This window comes from Gopherus flavomarginatus, chromosome 7 (assembly GCF_025201925.1).
Source record: "Gopherus flavomarginatus isolate rGopFla2 chromosome 7, rGopFla2.mat.asm, whole genome shotgun sequence".
Taxonomy (NCBI): domain Eukaryota; kingdom Metazoa; phylum Chordata; order Testudines; family Testudinidae; genus Gopherus; species Gopherus flavomarginatus.
The window spans coordinates 47,090,861-47,116,847 of record NC_066623.1 but is presented as its reverse complement, the minus strand read 5'-3'; the positions used below and the strand labels follow the sequence as shown (position 1 = coordinate 47,116,847).

Genomic DNA, 25,987 nt, shown 5'->3' with positions numbered 1-25,987 from the left:
GAGTGCCACAGGTCATCTCAGCAGCAAAGCTCCCTTCTTGGCTGGGGAGAAAGGCCTGCCAGGGCAGGCAAGCATCTCACGAGAGGGTTGCAAGGTCAGCATCTTCCAACAGTTGCAAATGCATTGTGAAATCAAGAAGAATAAAAGAGGCTGTGAAGTGACAGAGGGTCTGTCTACACAGCAACTGGACGCCTGTGGCTGGCCCCTGTCAGCTGACTTGGGTTCTGGCTGCAGGGTTGTTTCATTGCTGTATAGATATCTGGACTGGGCTGATGGCTGGGCTCTAGGACTCTGCAAGGTGGGAGGGTCCCAGGGCCCTGGCCCCAGCCCAATCCTCAAAGTCTACGTAACAATGAAACAGCCTCACAGCCCAAGCCCTGCAGCCCAGAGTTGGCTGGTATGGGCCAGCCATGGGTTTTTCTTTGCTGTGTAGACAGACCCTCAGGTCCCAGACCTTCAGAGCTTTTCACAGGGCTCAGCAGCCAGCAAAGTCTGATAGAACCCTGAGAACAGTTAGCAGGAGCTTTTGGCTCCCAGACAGCCTCTGCCCTGACACCAGTAAAGCACATGCTAATTAGTGAGCACCAGGCAGGGTTAACCAGAGAGCAGTCCCAAGAAAATGAACTCTGGGAATCATCTGGAGAAAGAATGAGGCATCAAGAGATGAGTGTTACAAACCAAGGCACATGTGTCTGACATGACCCTGAATCCCAGACTACTGAACTTGCCCATTCCAGCACCAAGCCTGGAGAAAGAGAAGCAGAGCCTCATTAAGCAACAGAATGATCAGTAACTCAGAAAGTTTCCTGTCCTGCAGCCAGATAACGGGCTGAGATTGAACTTAGTCTATTCTAGAAAATTAGATCAGCGTAACTTGTCCAAAGCTGGCCTCCAAAGTGCCTGTAGGAGGCCCCAAGGAACCCAGGTCTCCTTGACACCCACCTACTCTTTCCTTCTGCAGATTACTGCGAGCACCTCTGAGCCCCAAGGTCCACAATGCTTCCTCAGCATTACCCTGCCTCTCTCCCACCCCATCAGCTCACTCCCTCTCAGCCATGATTATTCATGCCCCTAAGATGTCGCTCAAGGGTGTGAACAATCCACACCGTAAGTCCCTATGTAGACAGCACTAGGTTGATGGAAGAATTCTTACATTGGTCTATCTACTGCCTCTCAGGGCAATGGATTACCTGTGGCAAGGGGAGAACCCCTCCCATTGGCATAGGTAGTATCTACACTGAAGCGACATAATGTGCCACTGTAGTGTTTCAAGTGTAGACAAACTGTTACAAACAGCATACAGGAATATCTGGGCTGAACTGGCCCCATGACAGTCCAGGAAAACTTTGTCACTGACTTCAGTGGATCCACCCAGGATGGATCATTTTCTCTGGATCTGTAGACAGGGCCATGAAGCTCACCCACTAATGCATTTCTATTGCATTCTACAAGCTTGTATAGAAAGCCTGTCATCTAAACCAGCATCACTGACCAGGGTACTGGGAGGATGGAAGAGTAAAGAACCAGTACATAAGAACGGCCATACTGAGTCACACTAATGGTCCATCCAACTCTGTATCTTGTCTTCTAACAGTGGCCATGCCAGATGCTTCAGAGGGAATTAACAGAACAGGTAATCATCAAGTGATCCATCCCCTCTTGCCCATTCTCAGCTTCTGGCAAACATAGGTTAGGGACAGCGTCCCTGCCCATCCTGGATAATAGCCATTGATGGACCTATCCTCCATGAACTTTTTAGTTCTCTTTTGAACCCTATTATAGTCTTGGCTTTCACAACATCCTCTGGCAAAGAGCTCCCCAGGTTAACTGTGTTGTGTGAAGAAATACTTCCTTTTGTTTGTTTTAAACCTGCTGCCTATTAATTTCACTGGGTGAGCCCCAGTTTTTGTGTTATAAGAAGTAAATAATACTTTCTTATTTACTTTCTCCACACTGGTCATGATTTTATAGACCTCTATCATATTCTCCCTTAATCATCTCTTTTCCAAGGTGAAAAGTCCCAATCTTATTAATCTCTCCTCATATGGAAGCTGTTCCATACCCCTAAACATTTTTGTTACCTTTTCTGTATCTTTTTCCATTCCAATATATCTTCTATGAGATGGGACAACCATATCTGCACGCAGTATTCAAGATGTGGACGTACCACGGTTTATAAAGAGGCAATATGATATTTTCTGACATATTATCTATCCCCTTCCTAACAATTCCCAACATTCGGTTAGTTTTTTTTTGCTGCCTTTGCACATTGAGCAGATGTTTTCAGAGAACTAGTTATGATGATTCCAAGATCTCTTTCTTGAGTGGTAACAACTAATTTAGACCCCATCATTTTATATATATAGTTTTAATTATGTTTTTCAATGTGCATTACTTTACATTTATCAACACTGAATTTCATCTACCATTCTGTTGCCCAGTCACCCAGATTTGTGAGATCCCTTTGTAACTCTTTGCAGTCTGCTTTGGGCTTAACTATCTTGAATAATTCTGTATCTGTAGATTTTACCACCTCACTGTTTAACCCTCTTTCCAGATCGTATATGAATATGTTGAACAGTACTGGTCCAATTACAGATCCCTCGGGAAACACCACTATTTACCTCTCTTCATTCTGAAAACTGACCATTTATTCCTACCTTTTGTTTCCTATCTTTTAACCAGTTACTGATCCATGAGAGGACTTTCCCTCTTATCCCATGACAGCTTATTTTGCTTACAAGCCTTTGGTGAGGAACCTTGTCAAAGGCTTTCTGAAAATCTAAGTAGGCTATGTCCACTGGCTCACCCTTGTCCACATGCTTGTTGACCCCCCTAAAGAAGTATTAGTAAATCTAGTACATTGGTGAGGCATAATTTCCCTTTACAAAAACCATGTAAGTCTTTTCCAACAAATTATATTCATCTCTGTGTCTTATAATTCTGTTCTTTACTATAGTTTCAACCAGTTTGACAGGTACTGAAGTTAGGTTTACCAGCCTGTAATTGCTGGCATCACCTGTGGAGCCTTTTTTAAAAAAACTATCACATTAGCTATCCTCCAGTCATTTGGTACAGAAGCTGATTTAAATGATAGGGTACATACCACAGTCAGTAGTTCTGCAATTTCATATCTGAATTCCTTCAGAACTCTTGATGAATACCATCTGGTCCTGGTGACTTATTATTGTTTAGTTTATCAATTTGTTCCAAAACTTCCTCTAATTATACCTCAATCTGGGATAGTTCTTCAGATTTGTCACCTAAAAAGAATGGCTCAGGTTTGGGAATCTCCCTCCCATCCTCAGCTGTGAAGATCGATGCAAAGAATTCATTTAGTTTCTCCACAATGGCCTTATCGTCCTTGAGTGCTGCTTTAGCATCTCGATCATCCAGTGACCCCCCACTCGTTTAGCAGGCTTCCTGCTTCTGATGTATTTAAACGTTTATTACTTTTTGAGTCTTTGACTAGGTGGTCTTCAAATTATTTCTTGGCCTTCTTAATTATAGTTAGATAGATAGATAGATAGATCGGTAGCCTAAAGTCTTAAAAAAGTCCTTGTAGTCTCTCAGACGTAATGAGCTTGTGAGATAGTGTGGAAGTAGGGAAATAATTGACAAGGATTTGTAGGGGATCTTAATGCATGTCAGTCTGTTAGCAAGAGTTAGGCCAGCTGTAACCCTGATGATGTGAAATTTGTAGAAGCGAGGTTAGTGTGAGGCGAGTAGGAAAGAACTGTGTGAGAAGTTATCACGACCTTGCACTGATAATTAAATATGTAGACTGGAGCCCAACGTGGGGCAAATAAGATAGCAGGATAGCTTATGTATAAACAAAATGCAGCTGTTGCTCATTATTGTCTGTATTATTGCTTGTTATTGTCTGTAACAAAGGTATAAATGCTTGCTGTAATTATTTACCTGTTGAGAGACCTGTCCGGGACTGGGGCGACCCAGTGTCCTAGGGCACTCCCTGCCTCTATTGCAATTGCTGGAGTTAGAATAAAGTATTTGATTTTGCTGCACCCAGACAAAAAGCGAGAACTGAGTTCTTCTCCAACAATAGGCATTTAGTTCAGTTGGCTGCCAGGGAATTAAACAAGCCAGGAGGTTAAGGGCACTGAATCTGAGCATCAGACTTTACCACAGAGGCTGCTAGGTGACCAGTCCCAGATTTGCTCTCCCCAGGTAACAAAGACAGAGAATGCACTGACAGAATGAGGGTGCTGGAACAAAGGGACATGGGAAAGAGCAGAATTGCATGATGCATAGCCAAGAGGGCTGAGAACTTAGGAACTTCTAGAAATGCATTCCATCTATTATTAAAGAAGGCAATTTTCCCAAAGAGTAGCTATTCAGCTGTCATTTACAGATGGTTGGAATTCCATCTTCCCAAAGGAAAATGCTGACAAAAATTGCTGAATTCCTTCCCCCGTCCATCCCCCAATTTTCATTGAATGCTGATAACTGAAATATTTTGGCCCAAACTTCCACATTTTCTTTTTTGACAAAAAGTTAAAATTTCCTGCAGGGAGTACTGAACATGCTGACATCACTGCATGAATAGCCAACTGTAATTAAATGTTCATTTCAAGGCCCACTAGCTTCCCCACACATTAGCCCCAGATCTGCTGTGCCACAGCACACTTCTCTGACAACTGAATACCTCCTCTCACACCTATCACACGTACAGCACAAAGTTACAGAAGCAATCCACTTTGGGGAGTTTGTCCAGGTTTACATAGCTGCTGTCAAGTTTGTCTCTAATCCCTGGCTGAAAGCTCATGCAAGGCTGAGAGCAGGGCATGCAGGGGGGAATGGGGACCTTCCCCAGCTTGTTGACAGTCCCGCTCCCTTTTGGCATCAGCAGAAATGCTAGCCCTAAGCAGTGGCAGGGTCCTCTCCTGTACCTACCCCGGAGCTATCAAGCCCCCAGCTGGCTGATGTTAAAGGGAATCATGAGGGAGGGGTCACTGCTTTATGCCTGTGGGAACAGTTCACACTCAGGGCATCTCCATTCTCACTGAAGCGGCACAGAGAACTTACAAGCATTTTGCAGGAGCTTCTCCAGGGACTCACGCCACTGCAAAGCCTCATCTGGTGAGGTCCTAGAGGGAAAGAAAAACACAGACTGAAATTGTGACAGCACATCATCAATGATAATGTAGGAGAGCTGAGAACACTTCACAAGCCTTATCTCCCCCTTTTACAGAGGGGAAATGGAAGCATAGAACAATGAAGTGACCCGTCCAAGGGCACAATGCAAGTCAGTAGCAGAGACAGGAACAGAACCTAGAAGTCCTGACAAGGCATTAGTCACTAACCATATGACTCTCCTCCTGGAGATGCATACAAATATAACCAGTCTCCTTTAGAGCCAGCTGGGGTTTGTATTGGGAGATAGAGGTGTCTTTTTCCCACACGCTGACAAAAAGGAAAATCCAAATCAGCAGGTGCGAGATAAATCTGTGAAGCAAATACATGGCACGGAGCAGAAAATTGCTTGTAGAAACTGGGTGCATCCACTGCCCCCTCCCCCTGCTCATCTGCCCAGCTGTGGTCTGGGACTGTACCTGGTCCTGGGACTGGTTGCTGCTGGGAAACAGGGTGTTGTAAGGGTGCAGGGAATAGGAGCTGCTCCAATGAGAGCTGTTCCTCAGATATAAATAGCAGAAACAACCTCAATCTGTTTATCAGCATTAAAATGGTGGAGTGAGTCTTGAAGACACTGAGGGTCAGTCATCCCTGACAGGGAAGAGCCCAGTGCAAGGACTGAGATGGGGGCTTGTGCTCCCCCCACATCCTGGGGCTTCCAAACCCATGGTGCAGATTGCAGCCATCCTGAGGGCTGCGCTGACTAATTGCAATGGCCCACATGGTCTGCAGCAGTGCCACAGAATAGCTGGGCAGAACCTAGCTCTTTCATTTCCCCTTCTACTCCTGACCTTTCACAGGGGATTGTGTGTGTTGTGTGGGTTTTGTGGGGGGTTTCCCCTTCAGCGGGATTCTACCCGTCCATAGAGGTGGAGAACAAAGGCAAGACAAGATTATGATGATCAACAGATGGCTCAGGCAGTGGTGCTATAAGGAGGGCTGTGACGGTTGGTGCCCCCATAAGGCTTTATGGAAATATGCTTATGTATATGTATATATATAACATAACTAGAATGTGTTGTATGCTACGTATGCCATGTAACATATCTCTATAAAGGTTATGATCTACCGAATCTATTAATCCCATTGTAGGTATGCATCATTTTTGTATTCGAAGTTATAAATATTGGCTGCATACTTGTTTGATTCTAAGTAGGCTGTAGTGAAGCAGTTGGTCAGGTTCCTAAGAAGAGACTATTCTCAGTAAGTGCTCAGTCAAGAAACACTTAAGCCAGTAATGAACTTGGAGGCACCAATCCACATCTGGGCTTTCCCAGGAATGTGGCTTGGCTGGTAAGGAACTCAGTCATGCATGGACATGTGATTTGCCCAGTTGATGCCAAAACTCCATTTGAAGCTGGACTTCGCATAGGAGAGAGGTGGGGGTCTTCAACAACAAGAGAAAGTCTATTTAAGACCATTGGAAACTCCTCCATTTTGTCTTCAGCTGGCTAAAGAGAGAGACTCTCCACCCCCAAAGATACCTGAAAGAAACTGGAACAAAGGACAGTGACTGCAAGGGGCGTGAGTGATTGCTGGACCCAGACTAAAATGTGATTAGTCTGTAAAAGGAAGCATTCTGGAACTGGTGAGAATCTTATCTGTATTCAGTTCCTTACTGTATTAGACATAGACTTGCATATGCTATTTTATTTTACTTGGTAGTTCACTTTGTTCTGCCTGTTACTATTTGGAACCACTTAAATCCTACTTTCTATATTTAATAAAATCACTTTTTACTTATTAATTAACCCAAAGTATGTATTAATACCTGGGGGGGGGGAAACAGCTGTGCATATCTCTCTATCAGTATTATAGAGTGTGAACAATTTATGAGTTTACCTGGTATAAGCTTTATACAGGATAAAACAGATTTATTTGGGTTTAGAACCCATTGCGAGTTGGGCATCTGAGTGTTAGAGACAAGAGCACTTCTGTAAGCTGCCTTCAGTTAAATTTGCAGTCTTGGGGCAAGTAATTCAGACCCTGGGTCTTTGTTGGAGCAGATGAATGTGTCTGGCTCAGCAAGACAGGGTGCTGGGGTCCTGCGCTGGCAGGGAAAGCAGGAGCAGACGTAGTCTTGGCACATCAGTTGGCAGATCCCAAGGGGGTTTCTGTGATCCAACCTGTCACAGTGGCATAGTTGGCAGGATCTATGCACAGCTGATTGCTTTTAGATACTGGTAGTGATTTTAAGTGAGTTTTAAGTGTGGTGGCTGGAGAACAGACAAAGTGGTTACTGGTTTGTTATTTTCTGTTTGCTTATTTCAGGCAAGGGAAGTAGGGACAGAAAAGAAAGCAAAATAAAATCTGAACGCTGGGCGCTGGGAATGTCTCTTTTGACTAAGAATCCCCTGAGCTGAGTGCATTCCAGTTTCAGTGAACTGCAGAGAGGGTGTGGCCCAGCCCCCCAGAAAGCAGGAAAATGACTACCAGAGAAGCAGCAACTAAACTAGAGCTGGCTAGACTGGAAGCAAAAGAGAAAGAAAATGAACCTAAATGACTGATGAAGAGAGAGGAGGCTGCCCACAAGAGATCTATGGAGGCAGAAACAGCAAGGGTGGAGGCAGAGGATGCTGCCCACAAGAGAGTTATGGAGGCAGAAACAGCCGGGGAAGAGGCTGCCCATGAGAGAGCGATGGAGGACCAGAGGGAGGCCCAGAAGTATGAACTGGCTGTTATGTAGTTGAAGAGACAAAACCCTCCACCTGCTGGCTCCACTTCCCCAAAAATCCACAAATGGGAGCAACTGTGTCCACAATATGAGGAACCCAGAGATATTGCCAAATATTTCATCACCTTTGAGAGACTGTGCACCCTCCATGCCATCCCTGAAGATCAAAAGATGACCACATAGATAGCAAAATTGACTGGCAGAGCTTTGGACATATTCAATAAAATGCCTATTGGTGATGCCTCAAACTATGGTAAATTTAAGGAACTGGTTTTGAAACAGTTTTGGGTTACACCTGAAACCTACAGGGTTAAATTCAGGAGGCTTAAGAGGGGATCTGGACTGAGCAATGTGGCTTATGTAAATGAAATGAGAGACTTGGTAGATATGTGGGGGAGGGGGAAAGGCATTACAAACTTGGAAGAAATGTGTGATTTGGTCACTCAGGAACAATTCCTGAATATGTGCAGTGATGACATAAAACAGTATTTGTGGGACAAAAAGGTGGATGCAGTGGGTCAATTAGCTGGGTATGCAGATTCTTATGAGCAAGCACAAGCTGCAATCAAACATAAACCCTGGCAGAGGGGTACAGGATTGTGGGAAAGCAGAATCACTGTTTTACCCCTAGGAAAAAAGAGGCTGGGTGTTCACCTCCCCATTCCCCTGTTACTCATCCGAAATTTCCTGTGCAAGCAGCGGAGCCCAAGAGGTGCTATCAGTGTAAGTCCACTGAGCACCTGAGGAATAAGTGTCCCTTGCTGAATGAGAACAAGCAGCAAGTAAAACATAAAACTGCTACTTCTCAGAGCCCAGCTGCTGCCTCTTTCCCACAGGATTTGTAAAGCTTGCTGCCACACAACCAAGCAATGAGCATATGCATGCTGTTAAAATCAATTGTGAAGTGCTTCTGGGATTGAGGGACACAGGTGCTGAGATTTCTGTGGTCAGGAGGGATCTGATCCAGGAGAAGGATTTGTTGCCAGGTAAAATGGCAGAATTAGAACTGGTAGGAGGTTACAAAGTCCTTGCACCTTTAGCTAAAGTACACATACAAACTGGTGGTTTGCAGGCTGAACTGACAGTTGCAATAGTGGCACACAATTTTGCACCATTTCTACTGAGGAATGATTTCTTTAATGTGGCAGAATCTGTCCCAGGGTTGGTTAGCAGTGAGAAGGAATCTTGTGCTAAAAGCCTCGGTGCGGGGGGTGGGGTGGGGAATAGGTGAGTGTCTCTTAGATTCCTCTGTAGCAGTAAAGAATGCAGCTTTGGGGGTAGGGATGGTTGTGACCAGTTCCTGTAGCCCCGGAGCTCCAGGCAAGTCCCAGAGAGAGGGGCTGGACAAAGCCAGCTTCTGTCCTGTAATCATCTCCCTGTGGGAGGGGAATGTACCACTTTGTAACAGGGGGGCCACTCCACCTGCTGACTGCCAGGAAGGTGCAGGTCAGCATAGGGCAAGGTCTGCCCTGGAGTGCACAGATGCATGTGTCCCAAAGGTGGAAGTTGGAGTCCTGGTGATCACTGTGGTGGGAACAGACCCCAAGATCTCTGTAGCTGGAAGCAAGCCCAACCTGAGTGAAAAGGGGGGAATTTTGCTGGCCAGTGAAGGGTCTGCCATAGCTCGTAGCTGTGAGCCCACAGCTAGACCAGGGTCACCTTCCCTTTTGGGGGACACAGGAGTGTCTGACCCAGAGGGAAGCCCAGATGGAAGGTGAGGGGGAGTGAGAGAATCCACCTACTTTTTGTGGGGAGGATCTTTCCTAGGAGGAAGGTGAAAAGTCTGCATTTAAAATGCCAGATCTCTCTCCTATGGATCAGGTTTTAAGGTAAAACTGGGGTCAGATCTCTGGGAGGGGGGAGTCCATTCAACTGACCTGTTGGGAACAGAAAGTGGGGTTTTACCAAATCAAGGCACTCCATTGAAAGATATTGTTCTTGCAATGCTTGTAAGGGATAAAACTGTCTCTCCAAGATAGGAGGAGAAAAATCTCTGCATGGGTGAAAGTTCACAAGGGAGAGGGGTCCAACAACTAAGATGTCTGTGCACCAATGCAAGGAGCCTGGGGAACAAAATGGTGAATTAGAACTACTGAAGGTGAAACCAGATACTATAGCGATAACAGAAACATGATAGAATAGTAGTCATGACTGGAGTACAGGAATTGAAGAGTATGTGCTGTTCAGGAAAGACAGAAAAAAACGTAAAGATGGTGGAGCAGCATTGTATATTAATGATGTTGTAGACTAAAGAAATCAGAAGTGATAGAATGGATAAAACAGAATCTGTGTGGGTCAAGAGCACTTTGGGGAAGAAAGCTACCGGAGACTCCCCTGGGACAGTGCTCCCCGCAAGGATCTGACTTGAATATGAATATGAACCTCTTTAGTGTTTTTAATGAAATAAACACTACTGGGAATCTTGTGATTATGGGAGACTTTAACTTCCCAGATATAGACTGGAGAACAAATGCTACTAATAGATGGGTATAAACAGGCCAGCAACAAATTTAGGCTTGAAATTAGATGAAGGTTTCTACCCATCAGAGGAGTGAAGTTCTTGAACAGCCTTCCAAGGGGAGCACTGGGGCTAGGTTCCAGTGGAAACCTAACTGGATTCAAGACTGAGCTTGATATGTTTATGGAGAGGTTGGTATGATAGGATGGCCTATAATGGCATGTAGCCAATCTGCAAATATCTCCAATGGTTAGTGATAGGACACTAGACTGGGAGGGCTCCGAGTTACTACAGAGAATTTTTTTCTAGGTGCCTGGATGGTAGATCTTGCCCATATGCTCTGGGTCTAATTCAGTGGTCCCAAAACTTTTTTAAGTTCTGCCCCCTCACCCTTAATGTAATTTTCTCACACTCCTGGGAGCAGCTGTCAGGAGCTAGGGCCATAGTCAGGGCCGGAGCTGTGGCTGGGGCCATGGCTGAGAGTGGAGCCACGGCCAAGACTGGAGCCAGAGATGAGGTCAGGAGTGGAGCCAGGCCACATTCAGGAGCCAAGGGCTGAAGGCTGATGCCAGGCTTGAGTGATCATGAGCTAAACAAAATGGAACAAGAAAAACAGATCCTTGATTTCAAAAAGGCAAACTAAAAAATTAAGGGAATTAGTTAGGGCAGTGAACTGGGCTGAAGAACTTAAGGATCTCAATGTGGAGGAGGCTTGGAATTACTTTAAGTAAAAGTTGCAAAAGCTTTCTGAAGCCTGCATCCCAAGCAAGGAGGGGAAAAATGATAGGGAAGGTTTGCATACCAAGCTGGATGAACAAACATCTCAGACAGGTGATTAATAAAAAGCAGAAAGCCTACAAGGAGATCAAAGATAATCTAGGTATGTCCAAACACCTAAACAAGTACTTTGCTTTAGTTTTTAATATGGTTAATGAGGCAATTAAGCATACTGGCAGGGTGGCTAATGGAAATGAGGATATGGAAATAGAAATTACCACGTCAGAGGTCGAAGTCAAACTCAAACATCTTAGGGACTAAATCAGAGGCCCCGGATTATCTCCATCCAGGAGCATTAAAGGAACTGGCACATAAAATTGCAAGCCCAATAGCAAGAATTTTTAACGAATCTGTAACCTTGGGAGTGGTACCATCTGACCAGAGAATTGCTAATATAGTTCCTATATTTAAGAAAGGGAAAAGGTGATCTGAGAAACTACAGGCCTGTTAGTTTGACCTCAGTTTAATGCAAGGTCTTAGAACAAATTTTGAAACAGAAGATAACTGATTTTTTAGACAAAGGAATCACAGTAGATCTAGTCTACCTGGATTTCAGTAAGGTATTTGATACAATTTTCACACAGGAAATTAGTAGTTAAATTGGAGAAGAAGGAGATTAATATGAGAATTGAAAGGTGGATAAGGAACTGGTTAAAAGGGAGACTACAACGGGCCACACTGAAAAGAGAACTGTCAGGCTGGAGGGAGGTTATTAGTGGAGTTCCTCAGGGATTGGTCTTGGGACCAATCTTATTTAACATTTTTATTACTTACTTTGGCACAAATGGTGGCAGTGTGCTAATAAAATTTGTGGATGACACAAAGTTAGGAGGTATTGCCAATATGGAGGAGGACCAGAATATCATACAAGAAGATCTGGATGACCTTGAAAACTGGAATAATAGAAATGGGATGAAATTTCATAATGCAAAGTGCAAGGTCATGCACTTAAGGACTAACAAAAAGAATTTTTGCTATAAGCTGGGGATGTTGGAGTGGAAGTGACAGAGGAGGAGAAAGACCTACGTGTATTGGTTGATCACAGGATAACTGAGCCATCACTGTGATGCAACTACGAAAAATGCTAATGCAGTCCTAAGATGCATCAGGTGAGGTATTTCCGGTAGAGATAATTAAGTGCTAGTATCGTTGTACCAGGCACTGGTGATACCTCATCTGGAATACTGTGCTCAGTTCTGGTCTTCCATGTTTAAGAAGTGTTAATTCAAACTGGGACAGGTGCAGAGAAGGGCTACGAGGATGATTAGAGGAATAGAAAACCTGCTTTACGAGAAGAGACTCAAAGAGCTTGGCTTATTTAATTTAACCAAATGAAGGCTGAGGGAAAATGTGATTGTTCTCTCAAAATATGTCAGAGGGATAAACACCAGGGAAGGAGAAAAGTTAAGAGTCAAATTAAGCGCTAATGTTGATGTAACCCACACGCTTCATAGTGGTGGTGTTCTGTCCCATCTAGTTGGGGCTCGTCCGGGATTCTGACTGGGAAGACTCTGAAGCTCTGTACATGCTTCCTCAGCTAGGGAAAGTATGTAGGCCACAAACCTTCTGTGTGTGATGCTCTGTCCCATCTAGTGGCACTGAAACCACTTAGAGAGTAATTAATGAGTCTGCTCTACAGCCTTAGCTAACAGCCAGTTGGCTTTTCATAGAATCATAGAATATCAGGGTTTGGAAGTGAACTCAAGAGGTCATCTAGTTCAACCGCCTGCTCAAAGCAGGACCAATCCTTAGCTCGTGCGGTAGAGGCTCATGCACTAAGCTCCAGAGATTCCAGGTTTGATTCCGTCCGCCAATGACCAGGGTTTGGCGGCATTACATTGATACAAGAATATATGGATTTAAATTGGCCATCAACAAGTTTAGGCTTGAAATTAGATGAAGGTTTTTTAACCATCAGAGGAGTAAAGTTCTGGAACAGCCTTCCAAGGGGAGCAGAGGAAGGGGGAGTTGAAAAACCTAACTGGCTTCAAGACTGAGCTTGATGAGTTTATGGAGGGGATGATATGATGAAACTGGTTACAGTGGCAAGTGGCCCCTCTGCAATTGTTTGTAGCAAATATCTCCAATGGCTGGTGATGGGATACTAGATGGGTAGGGCTCTGAGTTACTTCAGAGAATTCTTTCCCAGGTGTCTGGTTGGTGGGTCTTGCTGACATGCTCAAGGTCCAAAAGACCAACAGATATGGGGTCACGAAGGAATTTTACCATGGATCAGATTGGCAGAGACCCTGGGAGTTATCACCTTCCTCTGCAGCATGGGTCACTTGCATGTTTAAACTAGTGTAAATGATGGATTCTCTGTAATTTGAAGTCTTTAAATCATGATTTGAGGATTTCAGTAGCTCAGCCAGAGGTTAGGCTCTATTTCATGAGTGGGTGAGGTTCTGTGGCCTACAATGTGTAGGAGATCAGGCTAGATGATCATGATGGTCCCTTCTGGCCTTAAAGTCTATGAATCTATGAAAATGCCCTAGCACCACTGCTTCACTGGGGGAAGGATGTGGAGCCAGCATGGCCTCTTCTCCTGCACCTGTTCCTGCTGAGAATGTACTCTGTGCTGGGGGCGTTTCCTGAGATTGTGTGTTGTGTACTCTTTACACTGGAATGGACTCAGCCCAGCCATGGTCCTGACTGCAATCAGGCTCACCTAATCCAGAAGATTAGAAAATGCAGATATTCAGGCCACATGGGCAAGCACAGAAGGGAAACAGGAGGAAGGGGCTCAGGAGCAGAGACTGCAAACAATGCAACGGGGCTGAGTTTACTGGAATAAATTATCTAATATTATTTACTGACTTCTTGCTCATTTCCTTACAGGCAGGGCTGGAAATGCTGCCTATGGTTAAGGTTACCCAACACTTCCCACTATAAGACTGTCTTCTGTTGCTTATAACTTTGTTAAACTTTAACCATTTGGGCTAAAATTTTCAATGCCAATTGTCTGCCTTGGGCTGCATACTTTTGGGGAGTTTCATCTGAAACAGTTCAATGGTTTCTGAGAATGACAAAACAAGGAGTAATGGTCTCACGTTGTAGTGGGGAAGGTTTAGGTTGGATATTAGGAAAAACTTTTTCACTAGGAGGGTGGTGAAGCACTGGAATGGGTTACCTATGAAGGTGATGGAATCTCCTTCTTTAAAGGTTTTTAAGGTAAGGTCAGGCTTGACAAAGCCCTGGCTGAGATGATTTAGTTGGGAATTGGTCCTGCTTTGAGCAGGGGGTTGGACTAGATGACCTCCTGAGGTCCCTTCCAACCCTGATATTCTATGATTCTATGAATGAGATTAGGGAAAACATGCTAAAATTGTCACAACTGTTTTTGAGAATCTCTTGTGCCTTCATGCTTTGGAGCAGTGATATGAAATTTGGCTGGGGATCACCCTGGTGTCAGGGAGATGGCTTTTGTCTCCATGAAAATCTGCACAATTTTGCTGTAGTTATAAGCTTTTGGAAAATGCCATTTGCAAATACGTAGTAGATACTTGTTAGAGTTTTTGGCAGCTAAATTCTCCAAAGATTCCATCTGCACTGAGCATGCTTCATCCCCTCATGACTCCAACATGTGGCTGGACTGTACAAGCACCATCCTCCAAAGACTTATCTCTGCAGTAGATATTCCCAGTTGCTGGAGTGCAGTGTGGTGCTGGGCACTATCTCGCCTGTGCTCTCAGTGCCCTCCCTCAATGGCACCCAGGCAGTTAGGAGGAGCAGGGGTATACAGTCTGACAGTGCTATAGAGGGGTGAAAAGTGGGTAGGATGGGGCAGAGTTACTGACCTATTGAGATAGGGAGGAAGCAGTAGACATGATATATCTTGATCTTAGTAAATCTTTCAACACAGTCTCACATGAGAGTCTCATAAGCAAATTAGGAAACTGTGGTCTAGATGAAATTACTATCAGGTGGGTGCACAGCTGATTGAAAGACCATAATCAAGGAGCAATTATCAATGGTTCACTGTCAAACTGGGAAAATGTATCTAGTTGGGTTCCACAGGGATAACTCTTTGGTCCTGTACTATTCAGTATTTTCATTAATGACTTCAGGAATGAAATGGAGAATATCCTTATAAAATTTGCATATAGCATAAAGCTGGGAAGGGGTGCAAGCACTTTGGAGGACAGGATTAGAATTCAAAATGACCTTGCTAAATTGGAGAACTGGTCTGAATTCAATAATGTGAAATTCAATAAAGCTAAGTGCTAAGTACTTTACTTAGGAAATAATCAAATGCATAACAACAAAATGGGGAATAACTGGCTAGGTGCTGAAAAAGATCTGCGCGTGATACTCGGGGTGAAAGTAACTTACAGGATTTACCGGTACTGCCGGACTCCTGAGGGGGTGTGGCCTCATCCGGAAGAGGCGTGGCCTCTCAAGATTTAAAGGCCCTGGGGCACCAGCTGTGGCTGGGAGACCAAGGGCCTTTAAATCAGCCAAAGGCTCCCAGCTGAAGAGGTCACTGGGAGCCCCCCAGGTCTCAGGGGCAAATTAAAGGGCCTGGGGCTTTGGCTGCCAAGGGGAACCCCAAGCTTTGCGGGGCTAGGGCAGGAATTTAAAGGACTCAGAGCTCCTGCCACTGAGGGGAGCCTCGAGCCCTTTAAATCCTGGCCTCAGCCTGACCACCAGAGCCATGGCTGGGATTCAAAGGGCACTGGGCTGCCCGCAGCCGCGGGGAGCTCTGAGCCCTTTAAATCTCAGCCGTGGCCTGGATTTAAAGGGCTCTGGGCTGCCCGCAACCACAGGGAGCTCTGAGCCCTTTATATCCCAGCCACCGCCGGAATTCAAAGGGCTCTGGGCTGTCCACAGAGATGGGCAGCCCAGAGCCTTTTCAATCCCCGCCTTGGAAGCCGGTGCAGTCCAGTATGGCGTACTGGCTCTTGCTGGTACGCAGTACCGGACTGGACCAGCTTACTTTCACCTCTGATGATACTGGATCACAAATTAAATATGAGTCAACAATGTGATGCAGTTGCAAAAAATGCTAATATGATTCTGGGGTGTATTAATAGGATTGCCATATTCAAAATTCTGGAGCTAATAGTCCTGTTCTACTTGGCATTGGTGAGGACTCAGCTGGAGTACTGTGTCCAGTTCTCAGCACCACATTTCAGGAAAGATGGAGACAAATTGGAGACAGTTCAGAGAAGAGCAACAAAGGTGATAAAATGTTTAGAAAGCCTGGCCTAGGAGGAAAGGTTAGAAAACCTGGGCATGTTTAGTCTTGAGAAAAGAAGACTGAGGGCGGAGTTGATAACAGTCTTGAAATATGTTAAGGGCTGTTATTAAAGGGGATTGTGATCAATTATTCTCCATGTCCACTGAAGGTAAGACAAAAAGTAATAGGTTTTATCTGCAGGAAGTATATTTACATTAGATATTAGAAAAATCTTTCTAGCTAAGGGTAGCTAAGTTCTGGAACAGGCTTCAAGGGAGGCTGTGGAATCCCCATCATTAGACGTTTTTATGAACAGAATGAACAAACACCTGTCAAGGATGGTCTAGGTGTACTTCAGTGCAGGGGGCTGGACTTGATGACCTCTCAAGGTCCCTTCCAGCCCTACATTTCTATGATTCTATGGGGAATCATCATTGTGTGGGGGGAATTTCTAGTGGGTTTCCACATGGATCAATTCTAGGTATGGCACTATTGAACATTTTTGTCAGTGATCTGGAAGTAAATGTAAAATCACTTCTGATGTTTGTGGATGACACAAGGATTAGAGGAGTGGTAAATAATGACGAGATAGGGCAACCATACAGGATGATCTGGATCTCTTGGTAAGCTGGGCCCTCTAAATGTATTAATATGTATTGTAACACAGCCAAATGTAAGGTCATTCATCTAGGATTAAGGACTGTGGGCCATATCTACAGAATGGGGGATTTTGCCTGGGAAAACAGTAACTCTGAAAAGCATTTAGGGTTCATAGTAGACAAGTAACTCAACATGAGCTCCCAGCATGATGCTGTGACAAAAAGGGCTAATGCAATCCTTGGATGTATAAACAGGAGAGTAGTGAGCAGGAGCAGAGAGATGATTTTTTCTTTGTGTGCGGCATTGATGAGTGATACTGGAATACTGCATCCAGTTCTGGTGTCCACATTTTAAAAAGGATGATGAAGAATTGGAGAGGGTGCAGAAAGGAGCCACAAAAATGATTCATTAGCTGCAGAAAATGCCTGACTGTGAGACACATAAACTGTTAAGCTTATCGGAAAAAAAGATGTTGAGGTTACTTTATTACAGTGTATATGTATTATAATGTGGAGAACATACGAGGTCCTAATGGACTCTATAATCGAGCGGAGAAAGGCAGAACAAGAACCAATGGCTGGAAGTTAAAGCCAAACAAATTCAAATGAGAAGTAAGGAACAAATTATTAATAGTGAGGGTGATTAACCACTGGAACAAACTATCAAGGGAGGTGGTGGACTCTCCATCTCTCGATGGCTTCAAATCCAGATTGGATTCCTCTCTGGAAGAGACTTTAATCAAACACAAGTTATCTGGGCTCAACCCAAAGGTAACTGGGTGAAATTCTCTGGCCTGTGCTATACAGGAGGTCCAAATAAATGGTTTTATGGTCCCTTCTGGCCTTAAAAATGTATGAATCTATAACAATGAATCTATCAAATGGTATAACAAAAGGGAAGAGTCAAGCTTTATGGGTGCATTAATTCAAGATTTGCAGATTTTGACATTTGTTTAACATTGATAAATTAATAGTGTTGATGTAATATACCTAAACTTCTATAAAGTATTTGATTTGGCATTGCATGCTATTTTGATTAAAAAATTAGAATGATAGAAAATTAACCTGGCCCACATAAGCGTATACAAAACTGGCTAACTGATAGATGGCTCAAAATATGATGGTAAATGGAGAATCATCATCAAATGGGTGTGTTTCTAGTGGGGTCCTGCAGGGATTGATTTTGCCAGTGGTCCTCAAACTGTGGGGCACGCCTCCCTAGGGAAGCACAGAGGAATGTCTGGGGGGGCACAGGAGGCCCAGGACAGCCCTCTGGGGGTCAGCGAGGGAGCACTACCCAGCCCTGTTCTGCTCCCAGTTTCACTCCGGCCCTGGCCCCAGTCTCAGCCACATGGACACTAAAAGTCCAGTTATCTGTAGTAACTGCCCTCTGCCACCAGGGGGTGGGAAAAGCAACTGCTGCTGGAGCTTGGCAGGAGCACTCAGGGACAGCTCCCCTGTCCTGCCATGAGCAGAGCTCCCCCTCCTTCGCCCAGTCCAACTCCCCCCCCTCGCTCCCTAAGCACAGCTCCCTCTCTCCCTTCCTGCGCCACTCACACCCCGCACCTCTTGCCCTGGCTCCCTGGGGGGGGGGGGGTACCAGGTAAGGGAGGGGCGAGATTGAAAAAGTTTGGGAACCACTGCTCTAACACTGTTTAACATTAACATAAAGAACTGGAAGAAAACATTAAATCCTCACTGATAAAGTTTGCAGATGACACACAAATTGGGAGAGTAGTAAATAATAAAGAGGACAGGTCACTGATGCAGAGCAATCTGGATCACTTGGTAAGCTGGATACAAGCAAATATATGTTTTAACATGACTAAGGGAAATGTGTACATCTAAGAACAAAGAATGTCGGCCATACAGGGTCTCTATCCTGTGAAGCAGTGACTCTGAAATAGATTTGGGATGTGTGGTTGATAATCAGCTGCACACAGGGCTGGTGCAACCATTTAGGCAACCAAGGCGATCGCCTGGGGTGCTGGGATTGGGGGGTGCCATTTTCTTTGGCAGCGACCATGGCGGCCAAATCTTCAGCTGTCCCGGTCGCCATCAGCATTTAGGCGGAGGAAGCTGGGGCGGGGGAGAGCAGGGAGTGCCGCCTGCAGCAAGGATGCGGGGGAGCGGCACCCAAGGAAACTCTTCACCTCATCTCACCCCTGCCCCGACTCCTCCCCGAGCATGCCGTGGCTGCTTTACTTCTCCCACCTCCCAGGCTTGCATCACCTAAGCTGATTGGTGCCGCAAGCCTGAGAGACGGGAGAAGTGAAGCAGCGATGGTGTGCTCGGAGTGCTCATGCTCGTGCGCGGAGCAGGGGTGAGCTGGGGCGGGGGGGTGTGGGGAGCTGCCACAAGGAGGTGTGCCTCAGGGTGGAGGGGGGAGTTGCCGTGCGGGGAGCACCTCAGGGCGGGGGTGCAAGGTGCAAGTTTTGCCTAGGGCACGAAACATTCTTGCACTGGCCCTGGCTGCACATGAACTCCCAGTGTATGCTATGGCCAAAACAGCTAATGAAATCTTTGGATGCGTAAACAGGGGAATCTAGACTAGGAGCAGAGAGGTTATTTACCTCTGTATTTGGCACTGGTGTGGATGTTGCTGGAATGTTGTGTCACGTCTGGTATCCACAATTCAAGAAGGTTGTTGATAAATTGGAGAAGGTTCAAAGAAGAGCTACGAGAATGTCTAAAGGATTAGAAAACCTGTATTACAGTGATAGATTCAAGAAGCTCAATTTAACTTAACAAAGACAATGTTAAGAGGTAACTTGATCATGGTCTGTAAGTACCTACTTGGGAGACAAATATTTAATAATGGGCTCTTCAATCTAGCAGAGGAAGATCTAACATGATCCAATGGCTGGAAGTTGAATGTAGAAAAATTCAGACTGGAAATAAGGCGTACATTTTTAACAGCGAGGGTAATTAACCACTGGAACAATTTACCAAAGGTTGCAGGCGATTTTCCGTCACTGATATTTTTTAAAACAAGACTGGACGTTTTCCTAATAGATCTGCTGTAGGAATTATTTGGGGCAGTTCTCTGGCCGGTGATATACAGGAGATCAGACTAGATGATCACAGTGGTCCTTTCTGGCCGTGGAATCTATGAAACTACTAATTTTTTATGTTTAACCTTAACATCGAATTTCCTGGGTTTCTAATGTCTGGGTTTGGGATAATCGCAACAATGCTGGAATGTGTTTTCCCTGAATTACCAAAGTGCACTCTCACCCAGAGCTCCCATTTAACATAGTTTTCATCTGGGAATAAAGATGAAGTTTCCCTAAAGTTTCCACTGTGGCCAGAAGCTGGGGCTGATGTATGAGCAATGGGATGGCCCCTCCTCAGTTCCTCATGCATTCATCTGATTTATCTGAGAATCCTGTGTCCTCAACCCCCCTCTGAATCAGAAAGGGGGAGTGTGCAGGGGGGTGGGACAAATCATTTCAGTTCCCAGTTCTCTCCACTGTGGTGTGGGGCTGCTATCTTGCACTCCCACAGCCTGCCTGTCCAGTTCCCATGCCCTGCTGCAGTGCAGGACACAAGGGATGACTCACTCATTCTCTCTCTCTCTCTCTTTCTCAAGTGAACATGAACACCACGGTTCAGTTTTTAAGCCTTTTGGGAAGTAAAAGACTAATGAGATCCTGCCTGTGAAAAGTACTGAAATGGCAGGGGGTGGGGACTGTACTGCTTCTCAAGAGTGGCAGCATAAACTGTCCTAGCCATGGCCTCAGTTTGATTTCCCCCCCCATTTCTGGAGTGACCTTCCTGTTAGGCCCCTCCAGCAGGTAGGGAAAGAGACTGCAGTGTTAGGGCAACTTCTCTATGCATCACATTGAATCACAGATCCATTGACTGGGAGATGGGCTAGAACAAAGCCCCGGATCTGAACTCATGATGTGGAGCCAAACTTCCTAGAGAATTGAACAAAATGCCTGAATTCAAACAGCATATTTCAACTGGAGTGGGGGAGGGTTGGGAGAGCAAATATCTGGATCCATATTTCAACTTCCTCAGTGTTCAAGATGCTCAGATTTTGATGTATGTGTCTGTAGAAACTGACAGCCTCTGTGTGTGTGTGACTCAACCTACATTTATGCACTCATTACAGCATTGCATTTGATAAATATGGATGATTGCCTGTGGGCCAGGTTATCCCTTAGTTCTTTGCCATTCCCATTTTTCCAACCTGTCTGCTGGTTTGTCTTTGTGAGTACATCTACACTGGAGCTGGACAGGATCAAGCTAATGCGCTAAAAATAGCAGGGCAGCCACAGCGGTGGGAGCAGTCAGCTGTCCTAAACCCTAGATACATAACTAGTTCCTTCCACCCTATGCACCACTGTGGCTATGCTGCTGTTTTTGGTGTATTAGCTTGATCATAGCTAGTGTGGGTACATCTCCTCAAGCTGGGACTCAAACCTCCACCTCCAGTGGACATAGACTGTGTCAGGGGCAGTGCCGTTAGCGTTGCCAGTTTTGGTTGGATGTATTCCTGTAGGGTTTCATCACATGACATAATCTTTAATTAAAGATTCATCTTTAATTCCTGGAGATGCCAGGACAATCCTGGAGGGTTGGCAACCCTAAGTACTGTGTCTCATGTTTGTAAGCACCTGACACAACCAAGAAGCTAATAAATAGTAACAGTAAAGTACCTAAATTAATGTGAACTAGGGCCCCTAGAGTTTGCACCTGCAGCATCCATGCAGGAAAGTTATAATACAACACTTTGGCATGGGCTGCAGTTCACAACATTGTAGTCTTCACTGGGGGACCTGTGTAGCGATTCCCTATGATGCAGCCATCCCTGGGTTGCAGCACAGCAACCATCAGAGCAGCCATACTCCATAGCAGTTTAGGCAAGGAAGTGAAGAATACCAGTGTCAAGCTGTCCTGCAGTGGCTCAAGAGCATGGGTACCAACCTCAGGGCAGTCTGTTAAAAAGCAGGGCAAAAACCTCTAACTGGCTGTGAGTTTTGTACTTAGATTTCACCAATCAATTATCAAGTGTGAACTCCTGAAGTACTATACCAGCCTTAACACAGTCACAGTCCCTTTCGGCACTCCCCTCTATCTTGCCACTCAGGTAGGCTTTTCTTTGTGATAAATGGTCCCTTACACTGAAGATCACAGCAATAGTCAGGTTACTCCGAGTCCCAAAAGACCAGTCACTTACCTCAGGTCAATTGTACCTTAGATCTCTCATCAAAGACAATGTTTGTAGCCAATCCTATACTAAACTAACTAAAGATATATTAACTAGGAAAAGGAAATAAGCATTATTTACAAGATTAAAGTGAGTAAACATAAATGCATACAAATTAATTTCAGTCTTAGGTTTTAAAAGGTAATAGAAGCTTCTATAATAAGCAAGCTCTATATGTCCTTTAGGGCTAACAGAGGCCAAGCACTGGGGATCTTTTGCTTATGTTTAGGCCATATCTACACTACAAACTTAGGTTGACACAAGTTATGTCAGCATAAAGCCACCACAGTGAATGCATACATGTGCACATGCATACCTGGCTCCTTATGTTGGCAGTCCATATGCAACTTGCCACCATCAAGCACAATGTCTTTTGGGAAGTTTTGGTAGTATATGATGGGGCCAAAATGAGTTGCGCAGGAGTGACTGGTAGCATGGGGTCAACTTCCCATTTTGCAGCTGACCTCATTCCATCATGTTATCTGTATCCCATAGTTTTCTCATCTTTTTCTCAAAATCCCACAAACTCACATGGCCCTCCTTGCTGTCCGCCATCTCTGACAGAAGCATGGAACCTTTACAGCTCTTCAGTGTTGTCATGAGCATTGCAAGCAGAGAGCACACAATCCTGCAGCATTTGTAGAGCCACAAGAAGAACTGAATCAGTGTGGAACATGACAATTTATTGGAAGACAGGTTGCTGTGGGACATAGTGAGAATCAATTCAAGTTTATTGGTGGTGTTCATAGTGCAGCTGAAGATGGTGGAGCCCAAGAAACAAGCACTGACTTCTGGGATCGCGTCATAATGCAGTTTTGGGATAATGAGCAGTGGTTGCAGAACTTTTGGATGAGCAAGGCCACATTCCTAGATCTGTGCACTAAGCTTGTCCCAGGCCTCCCATGCAAGGAGATCAAAATGAGGGCTGCATTGACGGTGAAGAAGCAATTGTTGATTACACAGTAGAAACTTGCAATGCCATTTGCTACTGGTCAGTCGGGAATCAATCTGAAGTCAGAAAATCCACCATGGAGGTCATTATCATGCAGGTGTGCAACCTTATGCTACATAGAACTGTGACTCTTGGCAATGTGCAGGACATAGTGCATAGATTTGGAGCAGTGGGATTCCCAAACTGCAGTGGAGTGATAGCACACATATTCCTATTTTGATACCAGATCTGCTTGCCATAGAGTACATCAACACAAAGGGGCTGCTTTTCTGTCATTATGCAAGCACTGGCAGATAACTGAGGAAGGCGTATGATGCTTGCATCTTTAAGAATACAGGACTTTTCAGAAAGCTGCAAGCAGGGACTTTCTTTTCTGACCTGAGGATTACCATTGGGAATACTGAATTGTCAGTAGTCATCCTAGGTTGCCCAGCCTACTCCTTGCTCCTCTAGCTTTTGAAGCCATACCCAGATCACCTCAACAGCACCAAGGACCAGTTCAACCCCCAACTCAGCAGGTGCAGAATGACAGTTGAATGTGCCTTTGGTCATTTGAAGGGAGGCTGGCATTGTTTACTCACAAGTCGGGACCTCTATTAGAAGAATATCCCAATCTCAAAGCTGTCTGCTTTGTCCTACATAATATCTAGGAAGCAAAGGGTGGAAAGTTTCTGAGGGTTGTGGGTGGAGGAAGTGCAGTGGCTGTCTGCTGAGTTTGAACAGCCAGACACAAGGTCTATTAGAAGAGCTCAAAGTAGAGCTATTTGGCTCAGGGAGGCTTTGAAAGACCATTTTAACAGTGAGCCTGTTGAGGCTGAATCCCCACTCTGACACCTCAAGTGCAGGAAGTGTGGGCCTGTAAGGATTTTAAAAGTTAATACTTGCCACTCCAGGCTTGTATTACACTCCCAAGGTTACAGCTTCTCTCTGACCTTGGCTCGGTAAACACTGCCACCACACAAATGCAAAAAAACTCCTTTGAACCCAGGAAGGAGCACTTGGGAATTCCTCCCTGTGGAGTACACTCAAGTTCTTTCACTCCCCGCCCCACTTCCGGGGAAAAGCCAAGAAAGAAAACAAAGGAAATTAGCTGTTGCCACCAGCGTATGCACAAACAGCATATGCACAAACCTCTTAGGACACCAAAAATCCAATCCTGTTCTTTAAAAAGGTAAATTTTATTAAAAACAAGAAGGAAAAAAATACATCTGGAACTTAGCCTTTTGCTAGATTTTAAAAGAGCAATTCCAAAAATCAAGCACTGAAACTAGCTTTCTTGGGCGTTCAGCTTAAAGGTTTCAAGCAAACTAAAGCATCAGGGGTTAGCACAGAGGAGATCCACAAGCCAAAATAAAAATAAACCTAATTCTGTCAAATTAAACATTCCCTGTCCAAATAATTTCTTCTAGGTATGGAAGATGAATTTTCATACCTGGTTCAAGTCTTACACAGCATTGCTGCTCAGTGTCTCCTCCAGAGAACAACAGACAAAGGGAAAGTTTCTTTCCCAATATTAAAAAGTTCTACCTCCCCACTGGCTCTTTTGGTCAGGTGCCCACTCCTTTCTTTTACCTGTGGGCCTGTTAACGCTTTACAGGTAAAGCAAGCAGAGAACAGACACCAAGAAGGATTTTACAGCTAACTGGCTGGCTGAGTGTTCATAAGGAAGATTCCCCCACCCACCCCCTTCAATTATCACAGAGCCACAGTAATGTGTTTGGTTGCCTGATAGGAATTGTGTGGTGATTGCTGTACATGTAGGAATATAACATTGTCAATACATCTATTAATTTTGTTTGGGCTCATCCTATCAGTTGTGCCACATTGTCAGTAACAAGTAATTGGTTGCTTCAGACCTGCCAAGTACTTAGGAGCAGATGTGGCAAACTAATAAAGAGGAGTTATTTTTTTCAACAATAGAAATTTATTTTGTAAAAGAATTCTGTCAAAAATGAAACTGTAAAATATTAAACACATTTAGAACTTAATAAAACTTAACAAATTCAGAGAACAGAATTGATGAGGAGGAAGGAACATCTGTGTCCATTTCAGCTACACGTACATCAGTGGTGGTTTTCATAGGTTAATATACATGAAACTGTGATGTCCCTCTGGATGGAGTGGTAGGGGTAGTGCTGTGACCCCTGATGCCATGTGGAATGTTGAGAGGGGCATATGGTTGTCCTGATACTAAATTATCAATGGGCTGCAGAGGGAGGAAAGGCTCACTCCGTCCGAATATGAAGCATCTGTGTTTGCTGCCTGAGAAGCCCCATTATGTCCTGGTGTGGCTCCCTCTTCTTCTTGGTGTCTGTTCTCTGCTTGCTTTACCTGTAAAGGGTTAACAAGCCCACAGGTAAAAGAAAAGGAGTGGGCACCTGACCAAAAAAGCCAGTGGGAAGGTATTCGGAAAGAAACTTTCCCTTTGTCTGTTGTTCTCTGGAGAAGGAGACACTGAGCAGCAATGGGTCTTTCTCCTCTCCACCTTCTCCTTCTCCAGGCTGTCCGCAGTGTTCATCCTCCAGGCCCTATACTCATGGTCCAATGCAGTACTGACTTGCAGGATCTCATTGAACATGTCATCCTAAGTCCTCTTCTTTCTCTTCCTTATCTGGCTCAGGCATTCCATGGGTATGGAGGAGGAGACCCTGAAGGCTCCGCTGCAGATAAAACATGCAGAGGTACCATTGTCAGTCTGTTCATTACGGAAAGCAAAACTTAAGATGCAGAACTCACTCCCCTTGCTCCCCTAACATTTTAAGCACTACTTACTAACTCCTGCTTGAGATCGCATGCACAGAGCACCAGTCACAGCACCACCCATGGTAAGTATAGCCGCTGGGGGGGTGGGGAAATGAGGAGGGAATTGCTCAGTTACATGAATCCAGTAGTCCAGGGCAATGGCACTGAATACTGGAACCATTTTTCACAAGCGATGGTGCTAATCTGCTGAGGGTAGCAAAGGCAGAGAGAGCA

At 44.9% G+C, this 25,987-nt stretch overlaps 1 protein-coding gene across 1 annotated transcript in view; it reads right to left on the bottom strand.

The window, feature by feature from the left end:
- RGS5 (regulator of G protein signaling 5) overlaps positions 1-25,987 on the bottom strand; it is an 81,731-nt gene that overhangs the window by 16,108 nt on the left and 39,636 nt on the right. The window contains exon 3 of the mRNA XM_050963428.1: positions 5,047-5,108. Within this exon, the coding sequence (XP_050819385.1) occupies positions 5,047-5,108 (62 nt within the window). The remainder of the gene's footprint in view (positions 1-5,046; positions 5,109-25,987) is intronic.